We start from the raw sequence: 18,191 nt of genomic DNA on the forward strand, positions 1-18,191 counted from the left end.
AGCGCCGCCGCGCTTCCCAAGCGGCGCACTATCCAGTGCGCCACCGGGCCGGCCCCATACAGCCATAATTCTGGCTAACCTTGTTAATGATAAACTAGAATTAATATGCATAGTCTTCTTTAAGAAAACATAGAATTTTTATTTTCAGCTTATCTCATTCAATAATTTCATAACACACTTTGGGTTCCAGGAATTATAATTTGTTTCCCTCTTCAGTTGTCAGTTTGTCATTTTTCTTCTCCATGATCTTTTGGGACACAGGTGTTACATATGTGATAATGAGGTCCAATATTGTAGTTCAAATCGATTGGGTCAAGTGGTTGATTATGTTAGAAAACAAGCCGGTATAACCCCTCCAAAACCAGGTAAAATAATTTGTTTCATAATATTTGTTATAATGTTGATTGTGTATCTGCTGATATTTATTTATTTATTTTTAAATTTATATTGAATCATAATTAATTATACATATTTGGGTTCAACGTTGACATATGTTGATCAAATCAATATTACTAGCATATATATATATATTGTTTTTTTTTTTTTTTTAAGGATGACTGGTAAGGGGATCTTAACCCTTGACTTGGTGTTGTCAGCACCATGCTCTCCCAAGTGAGGTAACCAGCCATCCCTGTATCGGGATCTGAACCTGTGGCCTTGGTGTTACCAGCACCACACTCTCTTGAGTGAGCCATGGGCCGGCCCTCTAGCATATATATTGTTACAAATCGTATTTATTTTTTATGCCCCTTGTTTAATTTCTCCCTATCCCCCTCTTCCTCCCCCCCACCCCCTCTGATAACCCCAGATTTCTTCTCTCATAACACTTCTGGTCCTAAGCATTTCAAATAAGGGATAATCAACCTGTACTAATTAGCATTACATACAGCTGAGTAACATTAGTTATGGTTAATTTCAAACTATGGAACTGTTGTTGGTTCAGAGTGTACAACAGTGAAAATATATACAGTTATAAGGTGTTAGAAGAGATGTGAGAAGTGATCTAGTCACATGTGAAGAAGGGTCTGGACTAAGGGAATGGGCTGTAGTAGGCCCTCTTCCCATAATCCTGGCTGGGGGCTTACTGTAGACCTGCCTTATGCTGTATTTACTGTGGTACATTTTGTAATAGCAAGATTTTAGTCTGTCTGCTGGGGTGATATAAAAGAAAATTATTTGTACCTCCTTTTATTTTATTTTATTTTTCTGACCGGTAAGGGGATTGCAACCCTCCGCACGGTGCTGTCTGCACCATGCTCAGCCAGTGAGCGCACTGGCCATCCCTATATAGGATCCAAACCCGCGGCCTCGGTGCTACCAGCGCTGCACTCTCCCGAGTGAGCCATGGGGCTGGCCCATTGTACCTCCTTTAATGGCCAGGCATTTTTCAGGTCCTTTCCATTCATAATTAAATTAATTGGGTAAACATACAGTGTTTGCTTTAAGCTTGTTCTTTAGATTTTTATGGTCATAGTATCTTTGTCAGAACCAGAATTGTTTGTTCTTTGCTTCAGGATGGGCTTTTGACTCAGGAAATGAATTTAAAAATTTAAGTTTTCATGTCCACATTCTTTATTTGATTATTTTATGCCCTAATTTTACAAGGTAAGATATGTTCAACTGTAAAACATTTTTGTGCAGTAAGAAAGAGATGATTTATACGAGAACATATACTGTTTGGTTTCATTTGTCAAACTAATGCTTATGTCAGTTCTGAATATGTTGTTTATTGGTTCTTTCTTTCTATGATAATTTACCTATATTTATTAGATAACATTTAAAATCAAATAGGTGGCAAATACTAACATTAGGTAAAAATAATTAATTCTAGTACTCTATTCCAACTATAACTGCATTTGATATGGCTGTATTGCACATTTTGCTAAATCTTCTTTTTTTTTTTTAAGCAGAGAAAGATAATGAGAACATTGAACTTGAAAATAAAAAATTAGAAAAAGAGAGTAAAAATGAACAAGAGAGAGAAAAAAAGGAAACAATATCTAAAGGAAATCCTCCCATGAATTCTACTTCCCAAATAACCGTGAAAGGACTCAGTAATTTGGGAAATACATGTTTCTTCAATGCAGTTATGCAGGTGCCAGTGTCAATTTTTTTCCGCTTTTAAAAAACTTAGTTCGATTCCTATAACACCCAGCAAAAAAACCAAAAAACAAAAAAGAAAACAAAAAACCTAGCCTTTTCCTTATAGGATCTGTTACCTATAGTACTGAGTTTTTTCCCCTAAGTAATTTATTTTTATGTATTCAAGGAAAGCTCAAGGAAATATTTATTGCTGGGTTGAAGTGACGTTTAAAACAAACATGGCCCCTGCCCTCATGGAGCTTTCACATGTGTGAGGGAAGCACAGGGTAATCTAGCACAGACACAAATATGTAATTACAGATGATGGTAAGACGTGGTGAGAGAATCAATCATGGTGGGGGTGGGGTAGGTACTTCAGATAGAGTGATGGGGCTTTGCCCCTCTGAAGTAATGAATAAGCCCAGAAATGAAGTATTTGTGAGCCCAATCAAGTGGGGAAAAGAGCATGCCTTAACTTTTCATTTCCCAAATGTAAGTACCATAAAGATTTCAGTGTTGGTCATGATTTTCTGTTTTCATAAAATAGACACTTAAGAAATATTTAAATGAATTGATTTACTTTTATTTCCTTTTCTTTTCCATTCTACATTTCAGAATTTGTCGCAAACACCAGTGCTTAGAGAACTACTAAAAGAAGTGAAAATGTCTGGAACAATTGTAAAAATTGAACCACCTAATTTGGCACTAACAGTATGTACTTTAAAATTTTCCTTTATATTGGGCCGGCCCGGTGGTGCACTGCTAACAGTGCACCGCTTGGGAGTGCGGTGGCACTCCCGCCGAGGGTTCGGATCCCACATACAGACCGGTTCCCGCTCACTGGCTGAGCGAGGTGCGGACGCAACACCGAGGGTTGCGATCCCGTTGCCGGTCCCGGTCCGGTACGGGCGCAACACTGAGGGTTGCGATCCATTGCCGGTCACGAAAAAAGTCAAAAAGGAAAAAAAAAATTTTTTCCTTTATAATCAGTTACTTTCCTCTCTGTGAATATCCATATTCTGAAGTATTTTAAAGAATTAACACTCGTTTCTACCCTTTTTGTTTGTCGGTTTTTGTTTTGTTTTACTTTAGGCTACAAGCTAAACATTTTCAGGCTAACAGAAATTATAACAAGGGCTGGCCAGTTAGATCAGTTGGTCAGAACGAAGTGTTATAACAGCAAAGTTGAGGGTTTGGATTCTTATATCAGCCAGCCGCCAAAAAAAAAAAAAAGAAAGAAAAAAATGGTAACAGGCCATTACATTTGTTTGCTATGTGTATACCATATTTTCCTGTACTCTAGTGTTCCTTCTTGGGAATGTCGTTGATATTTTTAAAACTCTAGGCCATGACATAAGAGCTGTGACTTAAGAGCTCCATACTCAAATTAGTTTTACCTTTTTCATTTTTATTATTTTCATTTTGCTTTGGCTCTTTCAGTTTTGGGGTGGAAAGTTCCCTATTAACCTAAAACTAAAATAGTAGAGCTGACTTCTTAATAAGACAATCTGTGATCAGAAGGTTTCTATATCTTTTGATGTACATTTTAAACTTTTAGATAGGGCAGCTCTGTCAGGAATATTGACTATATATGTTAACTAGTTAAATTTTGGTAGAGTAGATGATTCCAAAATTTGACTGAAGAAAGTAATTTTTATTCCCATATTTAGGAACCCTTAGAAATAAACCTTGAGCCTCCAGGCCCTCTTACTTTAGCCATGAACCAGTTTCTTAATGAGATGCAAGAGACCAAAAAGGGAATTGTGACACCTAAAGAACTCTTTTCTCAGGTCTGTAAAAAGTGAGTATCCACTTTGATTGTGTTTTCAGTGCATTGGTAAAATGCTGAGAAATAACTTAAAAAAATTAATAGCATTCGAGTCTACCCAGTGTATGTTTGTATGTGTGTGTGTGTATGTGTGTGTGTGTGTGTGTGTATAAAAAAGCATAGTTTATTTCTTTTGGATTAAAAAAATGTACTTTACATGATAATTAAATCTACCGAGGGTGTTATTGGACTAAATAGAAATTTTGAGAGATAAGAACATGCTAATATTCAAGATATGATTCTAAGATTTTGTAAAAATGGCTCTATATTTTAGTAGACTCATAATTGCTTTTCTTTTCTTTGGTTTTGTTTTTGTTTTTCTGTAGAGCAGTGCGGTTTAAAGGCTATCAGCAGCAAGACAGCCAGGAGCTGCTTCGCTATTTATTGGATGGGATGAGAGCAGAAGAACACCATGTTAGCATATTATGACCATCATGTTTTGTAATCTCATCTTCATGAACTTGTCTGTCACTTAACATCTTAAGTGTTATTAAAGCAGTGAAAGCTAACGAGGCCATTGTAATTTTAAATTTTTTTCTACACCAGCTTTTTAAACTAGTGTGTTTTCATCACATGAACTTGTCTGTCACTTAACATCTTAAGTGTTATTAAAGCAGTGAAAGCTAACGAGGCCGTTGTAATTTTAAATTTTTTTTCTACACCAGCTTTTTAAACTAGTGTGTTTTCATCTTTAGAATGAATCAAGAGACTTAAAAATAATTTTCTTTTTCATGGTGCTTTAGTTTACATAATGTTTATAGCATTATTGTTCTTTAAATGTTCTGTTATATTAGCCTGTATTAGGAAAGCTGCAGAGTATTGGAAAATGTTTCTTCCAGAACAATTCTCAGTTACATTAATTTCATTGTGAGTGTGATTTAACACAGTTTTTTGAATCTAGGAAGTATTGTCATTTTGTAAGAGTTAGGGAACATTTGTTACATTTTAAGATTTTTGTTAATTGCCAGGATGTAAAATAATGTATTTGGGGATGTGAATGTAATTAATAATAGTAATAATAGTGATAACAACTAATATTTATTTTGCACTTACTTATGCCTGATGCTGTTTGCAGTGTTTTATATGAATTACCTTACTTAGTTCTTACACCATTCTACAAGGTAGATGCTGTTATTACTTTCTCACTCCATAGATTCTGAAGCTAGGGTGTAGTACCTAGTTCAAGGTCACCCATTAATGATGGAGCTGGGCTTTGAGTGCTGTCCAGCTCTCACGTAACCACTCTGCTTCCAAGACAAAATATTTCAGTGTCTTTCCAAAGGAGGTAGACATGTTCTAAAAAGCTTTGGTTTGAAAAGATTTAAAATGTTGAAGTGATAAGACAGTACCTTTATTCAGGGGTTACTGATTGCTTTATAGGCATAATTCTTTTTAGCTCCTTGCATTAAGTTTGAAAATTTGATCTTGGAAATATTTCTTTTTACTTCAGTAAATCTGGGGAGCTAGATCTTGATCACTTTCTTGACTTGATTACATATTTTCTAAGGAAAATAATTATAAAATTAAAAATTTAATAGTATATATATATCCATTTTATTACTTTTAGAGAGTGAGTAAAGGAATTCTTAAAGCATTTGGTAATTCTACTGAAAAATTGGATGAAGAACTAAAAAATAAAGTTAAAGGTAATGTCTGACTTTCTGAACTAAAGCACTATAGTTGAATTCCTTTGTACCTTGGGACAGGATTTCTGGCACATGTATTTCAAATCTATGGTTATTAAAAAATAATTTCTCTATATCACCATTGATTTTAAAAAATTGTTCTGTACTTCAAAAGTGAATAGTTTAGAGAATTGTAACTTGTGGTCTATTTTTATGCATTATTACAGTGAAATTTATAAAAATAGAGCTAAGATGACATCACATTTTTATTTTTCAAAAGTTTAAAGTTGTAATTAGCAGTAATACATGAATTACACTTGTTAGCGTGAGTTGTCAGTAACTGGTTTAATAGTCATGGAGACAACTTAATTCTTATTGTTGTATGACATGTAAAGATTTAGGACATGTCTGTGCAGTAGAACTTCCTGTGGTAATGAACTCTTCTCTATCTGTGTTGTCTTGTGTGGAAGCCACTAGCCACATGTAGCTCTCAAACTCTTGAAATGTGACTGGTGAAACTGAGGAACTAAATTTTTATTTTTATTTAACTTTAATTAAATTCAAATGGTCACAAGTGACTAAGGGTTACTTTATTTGGTAAAGCACAGGTTTGAATCAACTCATAGCAATTCTTTGCCTCCTTGGTGCCCTGTAGAACCTGGCTGGTAACAAGAGAATCATGCCTACTGGTACTGTCCATCATAAAAGCATGTTTCTGCATAAGTGGACACATATCATTTGAATAATGTTTATAAATTTCATGTATAAGGAAAATTGGGTGACCAGGTAGTAAAATTATGTCACCTTATATTAAACTTATCGAGATTGTTTCTGGGAACATGGACAAATAAAAGGATTGTGTGTGAAACATTTTCTTGAGGTTTTTTTTTTTTTTTTTTTTAATAGGAGTTCACAAAGCAAGTTACATGCATTTTCTCTCCAAGTTTGCTACCACCATATCTTTTTTCAGTACTGAATGTTAGAATGTTAGAGCTAGAACTAGGGAGCTAGAATATCTTTCAGCCTAATTCAATCTGCTAATTTTACTGATGGAGATACTGATCTACAGAATGTCTCACTGACTTGCAGAATTTATTTCCCATTGACTAGATCTTGGAAAACAACACTTTTTTCTTATTAATAAAGGAATATGTTAACTTGTGTTATGCTCAGAGGTAGGGTATATGCTGCTAACTTCTATAGCATAAGAATAAAATTATGGAAAATATAAAATTTCTCTGTAACATTAGAGAAAAAAGTCTATGAGATAGGAAATTAAAAGTAAAATTTTAGCATTAGGTAAGTAAGTTTTAACTTTTCTTATTCAATTAATTATATAAAGGTAATCGGTAAATTTTTTTTCCCTTTATAGATTATGAAAAGAAAAAATCAATACCAAGTTTTGTGGACCGCATCTTTGGTGGTGAACTAACTAGTACAATCATGTGTGATGAATGTAGAACTGTAAGTAGATATAGTGTGGGCTGGGCTTATTCATTAATATTCATAGAGTACAGCTTATCAGTTGTTTCTTTCAAAAACAGAAATGCCTATCTTCATAGAGTATTCTTTGTTGAACTATCCAGATGTGCATGGTTCTTTATTGGAAATGTCAGTACTCCTTAAATCTTGAAGAAGCTAGTTTAACATTTTAATTTATTTCCCCTAACCCAAAGTCCTCAACATCGAGTAATTTTTCATTTGAAATTTTCTTAAGCCTTTGTTTATTTTAAAACCTACCCCATTCCCCCACCTCCAAGGCAGAAAGGATCTTACTGTGTAATGTTTAATTGGAATCTTTCCTTCCTTTTACATTTTCTTTTTTGGTTGGTTTAAGGTCTCCTTGGTTCATGAATCTTTCCTTGATTTGTCTCTCCCTGTTTTAGATGATCAGGTAAGAGTTTATTTTATTAAAGTAGATTTTTTTTCCTCTGTTAGATTTTATGGGGGAAGATGCCTTGTCTCCTTTTTTGAGTTTGTACATTATTAGCTCATGGGGAAATTTTTCTTAACCTGTTTGAGATACAGTAATTTTTAGAATTTGAATAAAGAATAGGGTAAATACTTCTTTTGAAAAGAGAATGATGTACTTAGAATTCTTTATCGATAATTGATTGGTTTACATATGGGGAAGTATTTTCTTCATTAAAATTATAGTTTATTTTCATTATTTTAGACTAACTACAAATCCCTTGCAGTCTTAAGTATATAAATGTTAAATAATTCTTTTGAAAAGAGAATGATGTACTTAGAATTCTTTATCGATAATTGATTGGTTTACATATTTTCTTCATTAAAATTATAGTTTATTTTCATTATTTTAGACTAACTACAAATCCCTTGCAGTCTTAAGTATATAAATGTTAAATAGAGAGTATTACCTCGGTTTTAAGCCATATTAATTTGATTCCTTCTAAGTAGTAGCAGGAAAAAAGAGAACTTGTTATAAATATTGATTAAGTCATTATTCAACTTCATTTGAATTAGGACCTTGGCCTATTATTTAGTGAGTAAAGTCTCACCAAACTTAACTTTATTTTTTCTTTCTTTAAAACTGTCATTTACGTGCAAAGAAAGAAAAGAATAAAAAGGGATACCTGTGGTGTAATACATAAATCACTTATAAACACAAAGTACATTTAGATATGGACATATTTACAGCATGATACAGCATGTATCTAATAAAATTCATTACATTCTTTTCTATTACACTTGCATGTGAAGTTGCCTTTTTGCTGTTTTGTTTGCTTGTTTTCTCAGCATATGAAGATTAATTTTCTTTTTTTTTTTTTTTGTCCTTTTTGAGACTGGCCGCACTGCGCTCAGCCAGTGAGCACACCGGCGGCCATCCCTATATAGGATTCGAACCTGCGGCGGGAGCACTGCTGCGCTCCCAGCGCCACACTCTCCCGAGTGCGCCATGGGCTCGGCCCACGAATTTTCTTTTCACCAAATGGTTGTTGTAAAATTTTGTTTTTGACCCATAATCTCTCCATATTTTAAGAGTGGTAAGAAAAATGTAAATGATAAAAATCTGAAAAAGACAATGGAGGATGAAGATAAAGACAGTGAGGAAGAAAAGGATAATGACAGTTACATAAAAGAGAGAAATGATATTCCTTCAGGAACGAGTAAGCACTTGCAGAAGAAAGCAAAGAAGCAAGCCAAAAAGCAAGCCAAGGTGGGTGATTAATGAGGAAAATTATGCTTTTCTCCTTTTATATTTTGAACTATTGAGGTTATAGTCTGAATGACATTGGTAGAGAGGTCTGTTATTTTTATGTACAACATTTCATTTGGCAGTTTGCTGAATTAGCTCGTTTGGTATTCTCTTCAGGGAAATTGCTTTAAGTACATGTGAAGAAAAGGTTGTGCTTCTTTTTTTTTGTTAATTCTGCATTACTCGTGACAACTATTTCTAGTAAGTTTAGTTCACTTTTAACTTAATTTTTTGAGTGGTTAATACATTGGCATTCACAAATTTAAAAATATATCAAGTTATACAATAAAAGTCACCCTCCCACCACTGTTCTTTTATGACATAGATAACCACTTTCATTAGTTTCCTATGTGTTCTTTTGGAGTTTCTTTTGGAAAATGAGGAAATGCAAATATGCAGTCTTGCTTTTTTCTTCCCCATTTTTTAGTATATACACTGTTCTGGACCTTGTTTTTTGTTTGTTTATATTTAATGAGATTCTTGGAGACCTCTCCATTTCAGAATGCAAAGCTTCTCATTCTTTTTTTTTTGCAGCTGCAGAGTAGTCTGTTTTGTGGATGTACCATACTTCATTTAACCATTTCTCTATTGATTTAGGTTGTTTCTAGTCTTGTGCTGTAGTGGCCAATGCTGCAGTGAGTAACCCTGTACATATATCGTCTGTAGGGTAAATTTTGAGAAGGATTGCATTTGTAGTTCTGATAGATACTACCTAATTGCCCTCCACAGAGGTTGTACCAATTTATATTCACACCAGCAATATATGAGATTTCCTGTTTCTCCTGATCCTTGGCAGCAAGCAGTGTGTTATCAAACTTCCAGGTTTCTGCTAGTCTAATAGATGGAAGATATTATCTCAGTGCAGTTTATTTTTGCATTTATTTAAATATAAATTGGATTAAGCATATTTTCATGTTTCAGAGCCATTTGTGTTTCCTTTTTGTTTAAGTATTTGCTTATATCTTTTCCCCATTTTTCTTTTGTGTGTTATTCATTTTTATTGAAACAATCAGAAAATGTTTGTGTCCTATGCCTTGTATTTTGCCTTTTCATCCTTCTGGCTTTACAGATTAGCCTAACAGGGACTTTTCTTTCAATTACAAACAAAAATGCTAACCCATTTGATCTTTAGGCATTCCAGTAAGAGGAATCTTGATGACGTATCTCCCCCCCCCTTCTACTTGGAAATAGGCTGCAAGTGTCAAAAAAGGTGATTTTAGGGGAAAGGTTCTTTATTGTCCTCCGTGCATGTGGTTTCCTTGCTTCCTTACTAATTTTGGGTCATTTTTTCCCTAGAATGCTTTCATCCATTTTTCTGACCAAAGCAGTCCTAAACTTACGTATCCTTGAGTTTTCATTTGTTTTTTTATCTCCTCAGTGAAACTTTGGCCCAATAGTTATACTTCACATGGATACATCTCTTTTTGTTGTGTACGTAGTCAGACTCACTACGTAGTTTAAAACTTGGCTTCTTGGGTTTAGCAGTCTTTTTACTCTGTCTAATTACTTCTCTTAGAACAGAGAATATGTCTTGCGTATTTTTATTTCCCCAGTAGCATAATTTTTTGATGATTGGTGATAGTGTATTCCTGATTTCATTTAAAGAACTTTTCTTCATAACTTGATCTCTGATCTTTCAGGATCAGATTCTGAGAGTGAATTCTTCCTTACAAAATTATTTATTTTTGATTGATAAGCAGCAAAACTTGATGTGATACATGTGTACCTTTCCTTCCTTCTTTCTTCCCCTCCTTCCTTTTCTCCTTCTTTCCTTCCTTCCTTCTTTTTTAATGTTTTATTCTTTTTACACAGAACCAACGAAGGCAAAAAAAAATTCAAGGAAAAGTCCTTCATTTAAATGATATCTGTACCAATGACCATCCTGAAGATAATGAATGTGAAGCTGAACTGTCACTTCACGGAGAGGTGGATGTTAAATCTAACCACATTTTACAAGAGGAAGTTACACATAAAGAATTTTGTGTTAATAAGAAAGATTTGAATGGCCAAGAAAAAATGATAGAAAATGTAACTGACAATCAGAAATCCACAGAGGAAGTAGATATGAGGAATGTCAGCATGAATAATGATATGGAGGTTTTGGCATCTTCTCCCCCTGAATGTATTAGGAATTTAAATGATATCTACCTAAAGGAAGGGAGCAATGGAGAAGTGGACATTTCCAGTGGTTTCAAAAACCTTAATTTGAATGCCGCCCTTCAACCTGATGAAATAAACATAGAGATTCTGGATGGCAGTCATACTCCTGGAACAAAGGTGTATGAGGTTGTAAATGAAGATCCAGAAACTGCTTTCTGTACTCTTGCAAACAGGGAAGCTTTCAATACCGAGGAGTGTTCAATCCAATATTGTTTATATCAGTTCACCCGTAATGAGAAACTTCGAGATACTAATAAATTGCTTTGTGATGTATGCACAAGGAGACAGTATAATGGACCAAAGGCAAACATAAAAGGTATTTAGAGTCTCTCACTATAAGTAAAATAATATTCAGGGGCACATTTTGCACTGCGTAGGTACAGTACTCCTATTGTAATTGTATCAGGATTTTGATGGCATGAATAAGTACCCATTTAGAGTCTCTCACTATAAGTAAAATAATATTCAGGGGCACATTTTGCACTGCGTAGGTAGAGTACTCCTATTGTAATTGTATCAGGATTTTGATGGCATGAATAAGTACCCTCTATGTAAATATTTAACAGAAGGATGGAAGAAGCAGAAATTTATTGAAGTGGCTAGTACTCTGTGACATTTCAGCAACAGTTAAAGTGGGACAGTTTGCTCTCTGACACCTCTCCTTGTGGGTAAATCATCCCACTGGAATGCTGTCACCACAGCATCCTGACAGATAGTGGCTATTTGCATCCTCAGTTCCCTGTCAGCATTTGTGATGGCCCTCGCCTCCCTTGTACCCAGGAAGCCACACTTGAATTCATCAGTGTACAAATGTGACATGCCCAGTGCAAGGTACTGGGAGGACAGAGCTTTCTTGTCATCTCCCTCAAACATGGAACAGAAAGATACTGACAGTTCCCAAATATGGAACACAAAGTTATTGACAATTCCCTTCTCCCCGCCCCCGCTTTTTTGAGTTTAGGTAAGTGGGATAGGAAGGGGCTGTGGTTATCTAAGGATTTTTACTAGAATTGTTGAAATGCTTTAAAATTCTATCTTTGTATATAAATGTAGATACAAAAAGTAAATTGTGTTGATTTTGTAGCAATTCTATTTGCTTTAGAGCAGGCACTGGCAAGCTAAGGTCCATAGGCCACATTTGACCTTCTGCCTGTTTTTTTGTGGTCTTTGAGCTAAAAATAATTATTTTTATAGATGAACATTTGCAAATTATTTGATGATAAAGAACACTAACTGTAAACCCCAGTTGACCAAAATGTTATGTCCCCAAAATAATTCCATTCTTCTCTTTAATAGAGTGCAGTTGTACTCAATTATTATAATATTTTTATTTCATCAGTAAAAATTTGTGGACAGTTTTCTCTCTCATATAAATACCTATAAAATATCATCGATTTTGCCTCTTAGTCTGCAAAGCCAAAAATATTTATTACATTCTGGTCCTTCACAGGAAAAGTTTACTGATTTTTGCTTTAGATGTTTGAAATGATTTTGTAGCAAATCTGAATACTTCAGAGGGCTAAAACACTTTTTACACTGCTAAAATTTCTTTCTTTCTTTAGGTGAAAGGAAGCATGTTTACACCAATGCCAAAAAGCAGATGCTAATTTCTCTTGCTCCTCCTGTTCTCACACTTCATTTAAAGAGATTTCAGCAGGTACTCCTTGTAACACCAAATTTATTTTAAATATGTAACACCTATTTTATTTGTTACTGTCGCAACATATTACTGTGTTTCTTTGGTTTTCTATTATTTCTTATTTCTAACTTCAAAGAAGTAGGAAAGTAAAAAAAATAAGTATGGGCAAGTCAAAGATGCATGTCAAAGTGGAGGAGAAATTTAGGCACAATCCTTCCTCAAATTTACTGTAACTTGTGTTGCTCTTTTTCATAAGATTAGCGTCTTACTCTAACCTTAATTTCAGGTTTAAAAACAAGAAAAGACGAGTTTACTACTTATATCTCACACTGAGGAATATGAATGATGTTTTTCTGTTTTGTGTGTGGTATCTTATTTTTGCTGACTCTTGATTAAAAAACATTGTATCGTACCTTGGATTTTCATCATTCCGGTGACCCCTTCTTTTCTGGAAGACTTTTGCTATAAGCAGTACAACTTTCAAATTCTGTTTCAAATTCCATAAGTCCCTTCAGAATCTTCAGAACATTTTTCCTTTCATGGTTGGTATAGGCTTGACTAATTGGGTGGCTTTTTATTAATTCACTAAGCTTGGTTAAAGCACGAGGCTGAAATTGGGTGTTTCACAAAAAAATATTCTGCTGTTGGTGAGTTTTAAGCACTGGAAACCTCTGGTCTAATCTGTTTTTTCTGGATGGCTAAAGCAGAAACACTGGACATTTTTTCATGGGAACACCTTTCTTAATGTGATGGGATGTGTGTGTGTATTTGTGTTTGTAGTATGTGTGCACTTAGCAAAAATAAACCAACTTGGAATGAGTTACTGGTCAGAAAGAATAGTCTAAGAAGACTGAACTACGGATGGATGTTGGTGTTCTTTTGGGCATCAGAGGAGACTACAGTTTACTTTATGTGTATAACTCAATCTGTTATCCTTCTTTTTCAGGCTGGGTTTAACCTACGCAAAGTTAACAAACACATAAAGTTTCCAGAAATCTTAGATTTGGCTCCTTTTTGTACCCTTAAATGTAAGGTAGGTGAAAGTTGTCTTTTTAGGAAAATCATTTAAAGGCAAATCATAGTTTGCTATTCCAACAGCAACACACATAAGTATGAAGTTGATATGATTTATTGAGTAGAGTGGGTCTTTGATCATTGTATCTTTATAATTTCAAGATCTGTGATGAATCATTTTGAAAATTAGGTTATTTCAGTTCAACAGTATTTTGAACCCCCATTATTTTGGCAGACATTGTCTTGGGAGCTGAGGGCACAAAACTAAAGGTGAGCAGATGCATTAATGGATAATCTCAGGAAGATTGATACATACAGCACAGAGGTGGTATGCACTTAACCCAGCATTTGGTGGTTCAGGGACTATGCTTCAACTAATGCTTAAAGAAAGAGTAAATATTAGTATAATGAATCAAGATCAAATGAGTTTTCCAGGCAGAAAGAACAGCAGGAGCAAAAAGCATAGCAGTGTAAAATAGGATGATGTGTTCCAGGGACTTATAATATTAGCAGTTCTAGAGCTTACAGTACAAGGTACAGGGAAAGATAGGAAATGAAGCCAGAGAAGTGAGATGGGAATGAGACCTTGCAGGTGTGTCATGGTGAGGAACTTTGGGGCTTATTAGGTATGCAGTGGGGAGCCACTGGAAAGTTTAAAGTAATTAAGTGACACAGATCTGCATTTTACATAGATTACCTGTTGAAGTATGGAGATTGGATTTTAGGCAGGGCAAGACTAGAGGCAGGGCAGTGAATTAGGGGGCTGTTGAATTAATTCAGCCAATAGATGATGAGGGCTTAAAGTTGGGCAGGAGAAGGGGAGATTGAAGGAATATTGCAGGAGGTAAAGTTAACCAGACTTATGGTGGATTGGCATTGGAAGGTGAGGCAGAGGGCTTTAAGTGGATGCTGAGGGTGGCACAGAAAGAGGAGTTGACATGACTTCTGGGGCTTGGCTTGAGTGACCAGGCAGATTGGAGTGCCATAAACTGAGGTAGGAAATACAGGGAGAAGAGCAGGTTGGAAGGTGGAGAAAGGATAATGAGTTTGGTTTTGGATACATTGAATGTCAGATATCTTTGATATATTCATGTGCTTAGTCTAGAAGCATTTGTATATACATGTCTGAGGCCCAGAGCTGAGATGTTAGGGCTGGAGATAAGGATTTGGAAATCAATATGTAGGTGGTGGTTAAAACTATGGGAGGATGGGATCCCTTGTGCCTGGGAGAAAGAAAGAGAAGAGATGGCATGGACAGGACTCTGGCGAGCATCTGAATGGAAGAGGCAAAGGTAGAAGAGGAGGACAACACAGAGGATCTCAAAGAATCTACATGTTGAAGAAGAATATGTAGAATCAGAGAAGCTGTGTTGTACAATATTCATATTCCAAAACTTTAATATAAGCATGTTAATAAAGTCTTACTTTTTATGTGTAACATTTGAAATGGTGGGAATTCCCCCTTCCTCCCTCCCAATTTAAAATTGTCCAAGAAAGGTATAATTTCAGAGCTAGTGGGTAAATTTTAATTGTTTTTATGTTATCACCATAGGGCCAGGTTACTTTAGCTGGTAAAAGGAAATACTTTTGGTTAGATTAGTTTTGAGTACAAGATCATCAGGAATCCATCTTTTGCTTAAAATGCCTTGCCCTGTGTTCAACTTTCAAGGAAAGGACTAAGTGGCAGAGGGTATGGTGATTTATTTACTTATTTATTTTGGTGGCTGTCTGGTATGGAAATCTGAACGCATGACCTTGCCGTTATCAGCACCATGTTCTAGCCTGTGTTCAACTTTCAAGGAAAGGACTAAGTGGCAGAGGGTATGGTGATTTATTTACTTATGTATTTTGGTGGCTGTCTGGTATGGAAATCTGAACGCATGACCTTGCCGTTATCAGCACCATGTTCTAACCAAGCGAGCTAACCGGCCAGCCCTTGTTTTTCAAGAATAGTGTTGGGAACTTAGGTGGGTTGTGGAAATAAAGTATGTAGATATGTTAGAGGCTTTGTTAAAAAGATAAAGTAGTGAATCAATGAAGATTTTTTTAAGTGTAGTAGACTTAAGTAGGTTTGTAGGCCCAGAGGAAAATTTACAAGTTAAAAGTACAGAAAAGAGAAAATTGATTGAGCAAGATCCTGGAGGAGGCCAGAAGGGCCAGGCTGAAGACGCTAAGTTGGAGTGTGGTCTTTGGATAAAAGGGAGGGGATATGTCATTTTCATGAGAATGGGCAGCTTGTAGTTGGGTGGGTTGTGTCTCAGTTTTCCTGAAGTGGGAAGTCAGGTCAGTGAGAGAGAGTAAAGGGTTAGGGGATAAGGAGTGGCCAAAAAAGAGTGGTCAGAGTTTGGTACAGTTGCTGTGAAGAGCATCCATGGAAGAGGCAGCTAATTAAGGACAAGTTTCAAGATTATAGTCACATCCAGGACCTGATGAAGTAGAAGGTCGTATAATTTTGTTTTCTAGCAATAGCAGCTGTCTGGGTTTGGGGATGGGGAAGATATATTGTAGGATTCAGGGTGGGGTTTTGTGATGAATTGGATGTGGTGGCAAGGTTGTTGGTGGGTGTGAAGAGAGGAGATTATTTTTAACCATGATACATGTGATCCAAGTTCCCAAACTTTAATATGCCTGAGTCACCTGGGAATTAGACCCACAAACTGATTGTCTCCCTCTTGGGTGGGGTCTAAGATCTGTGTTTCTAATAAACTCAGGTGATGCTGATGGTGCTGTTCCATGGACCTCATTTGGAATAGTGAAGGTCTAGACCGCATATGGAAATAATGCCAGAAGAGTCTTCATAGGACAGGAATAAATGACTGACTGGAAGATCCTGTTAGTTAGTTACAGAATAGGTGAGGTGAGAGTTGAAAGAATGGAAGAATTGTGAGACTATAAAATTATATTTCCAGGGCTTGGCCCATTAGCTCATTTAGTTAGAGCATGTGCTGATAACACCAAGGTCCAGGGTTTGATCCTTGTACTGGCTCACTGTGCTCCCCCTCTCTCACCAAAAAAAGAAAATTAGATTTCTGAGGTTGAACAGTTCTGAGTGATGACCAAGCCCAGAATGTAGTCGTGGTTGGCTAAAATAGAATGGCAGTGAAAATCCTGTGAGGGTCATTGGTGGACACTAATCTCTGAGGAAGCTGATAGGACTTGAGGTAGAGAAGTATAAAGTTCTTCAATGAATGTGGAGGTGTAGGTTAGAGACGATTAGGGACAGTACTATTTTGAAGGGCAGTGATGCTTGTTCGGGACTTTTTGCAAAAGAATATAAATGCTGTAGTTGTCTGGAAGTGGCCCCTGGCTCAAAAAATGGCTGTCCCTGTTGCTAACCCTGTGGTACATGGGGTTTTAAAAGAATAAGCAGCCTCGACTCTGGGCGGGGAAAGTGAGCACTTGGGAGAGGTTGACTGTGCTTCTGACTCCTTAGGGGCATTTGAAAATGAAAGGGGTTTCTTTCAACCTAAATGCTATCCTCTTCTGTTAAGGGCTTACATTTGGGTAGAGATCAGGGTGATAGCCAGGGTTAAGGCATTTTGGGATTATCCTAGGGCTCCTAAAGAAACTCTGGCAAGTTGAGTTCAGTTATTTATTATCCGGGCCAGATAACTCATTACATCAAGGGGCCTTTGGTTTATGGTTTTTCCAGCAGGGAAATGGCAGTGGCAACTTTCTACACCCTCAAAGTAAAGGCTAAAGACCCTTTCTGTTAGTTGTGTAAATCTGTCTTGACGTCTGTATAAATGGGACTAACTTTTGGATTCTATTCATTTTTAAAGAATGTTGCTGAAGAACATACAAGGGTACTCTATTCCTTATATGGAGTCGTTGAACATAGTGGAACTATGAGGTCAGGGCATTACACTGCCTATGCCAAGGCAAGAACTGCAAACAGTCATCTCTCTAATCTTGTTCTTCACGGAGATATTCCACAAGGTAAGATGTCTTGGGAAAATTTAGGCATTCAGATTATGGCACAACCATAAAGTAGTGGACTTGAATCTTTCCATTTATATTTAATTTTACATTTCCTCTTGACAGATTTTGAAATGGAATCAACCAAAGGGCAGTGGTTTCACATCAGTGATACACATGTGCAAGCTGTGCCTACAACTAAAGTACTAAACTCACAAGCGTACCTCCTATTTTATGAGAGAATACTGTAACCATATCAAAAAGTCCTTTCACTGGAAACGTTTATGGCTTTTTTAATGGCTGTAATAACAATAAAAAAGTAGACTAACTATAAATCATGCTCACTTAACATTAAACACATGCCAGAAGAAATCATGTTTATTTATTGAAGGGAAAAATACCTAAAAATTTACAATGATTTTGTACTATCATAGTGGTTTTTATTGCTGCTTCCAGTTTCTGGAAAGGAAATTCTGACTTACTTAAGTCCTCTGTGCTTAATATGTCTGGGTGGTGGGTCGCAACACATCAATAAAGTGACTTACCCCAAAAACTTGTTTTATTGCTTAGAAGATTTTAAGTTGCATTGACTGACCCTTCTAGGTATTTTTTTTTAAAAATGTGCCAGATTGACTAATGAAACCCCATTACAGGTGTGTAATTTTATAAGCATCGATGTTGGCAGCAGTATATAATTGGGAGAAA

At 35.9% G+C, this 18,191-nt stretch overlaps 1 protein-coding gene across 1 annotated transcript; it reads left to right on the plus strand.

Annotated features, from left to right (window-relative positions):
- The first annotated feature begins 266 nt into the window (after window positions 1-266).
- On the plus strand, window positions 267-18,039 carry USP16 (ubiquitin specific peptidase 16). Its single transcript, XM_008591564.1, has 14 exons — window positions 267-365; window positions 1,911-2,095; window positions 2,698-2,793; window positions 3,753-3,883; window positions 4,237-4,324; window positions 5,478-5,556; window positions 6,908-6,999; window positions 7,373-7,429; window positions 8,540-8,716; window positions 10,568-11,231; window positions 12,478-12,572; window positions 13,501-13,587; window positions 17,351-17,507; window positions 17,613-18,039. Exons 2-14 carry the CDS (start codon window positions 2,018-2,020, stop codon window positions 17,735-17,737), a joined length of 1,926 nt encoding a protein of 641 aa, XP_008589786.1. The 5' UTR covers window positions 267-365; window positions 1,911-2,017; the 3' UTR covers window positions 17,738-18,039.
- Window positions 18,040-18,191: the final 152 nt, after the last annotated feature.

This window comes from Galeopterus variegatus, unplaced genomic scaffold (genome assembly GCF_000696425.1).
Source record: "Galeopterus variegatus unplaced genomic scaffold, G_variegatus-3.0.2 Scaffold7038, whole genome shotgun sequence".
Lineage (NCBI taxonomy): Eukaryota > Metazoa > Chordata > Mammalia > Dermoptera > Cynocephalidae > Galeopterus > Galeopterus variegatus.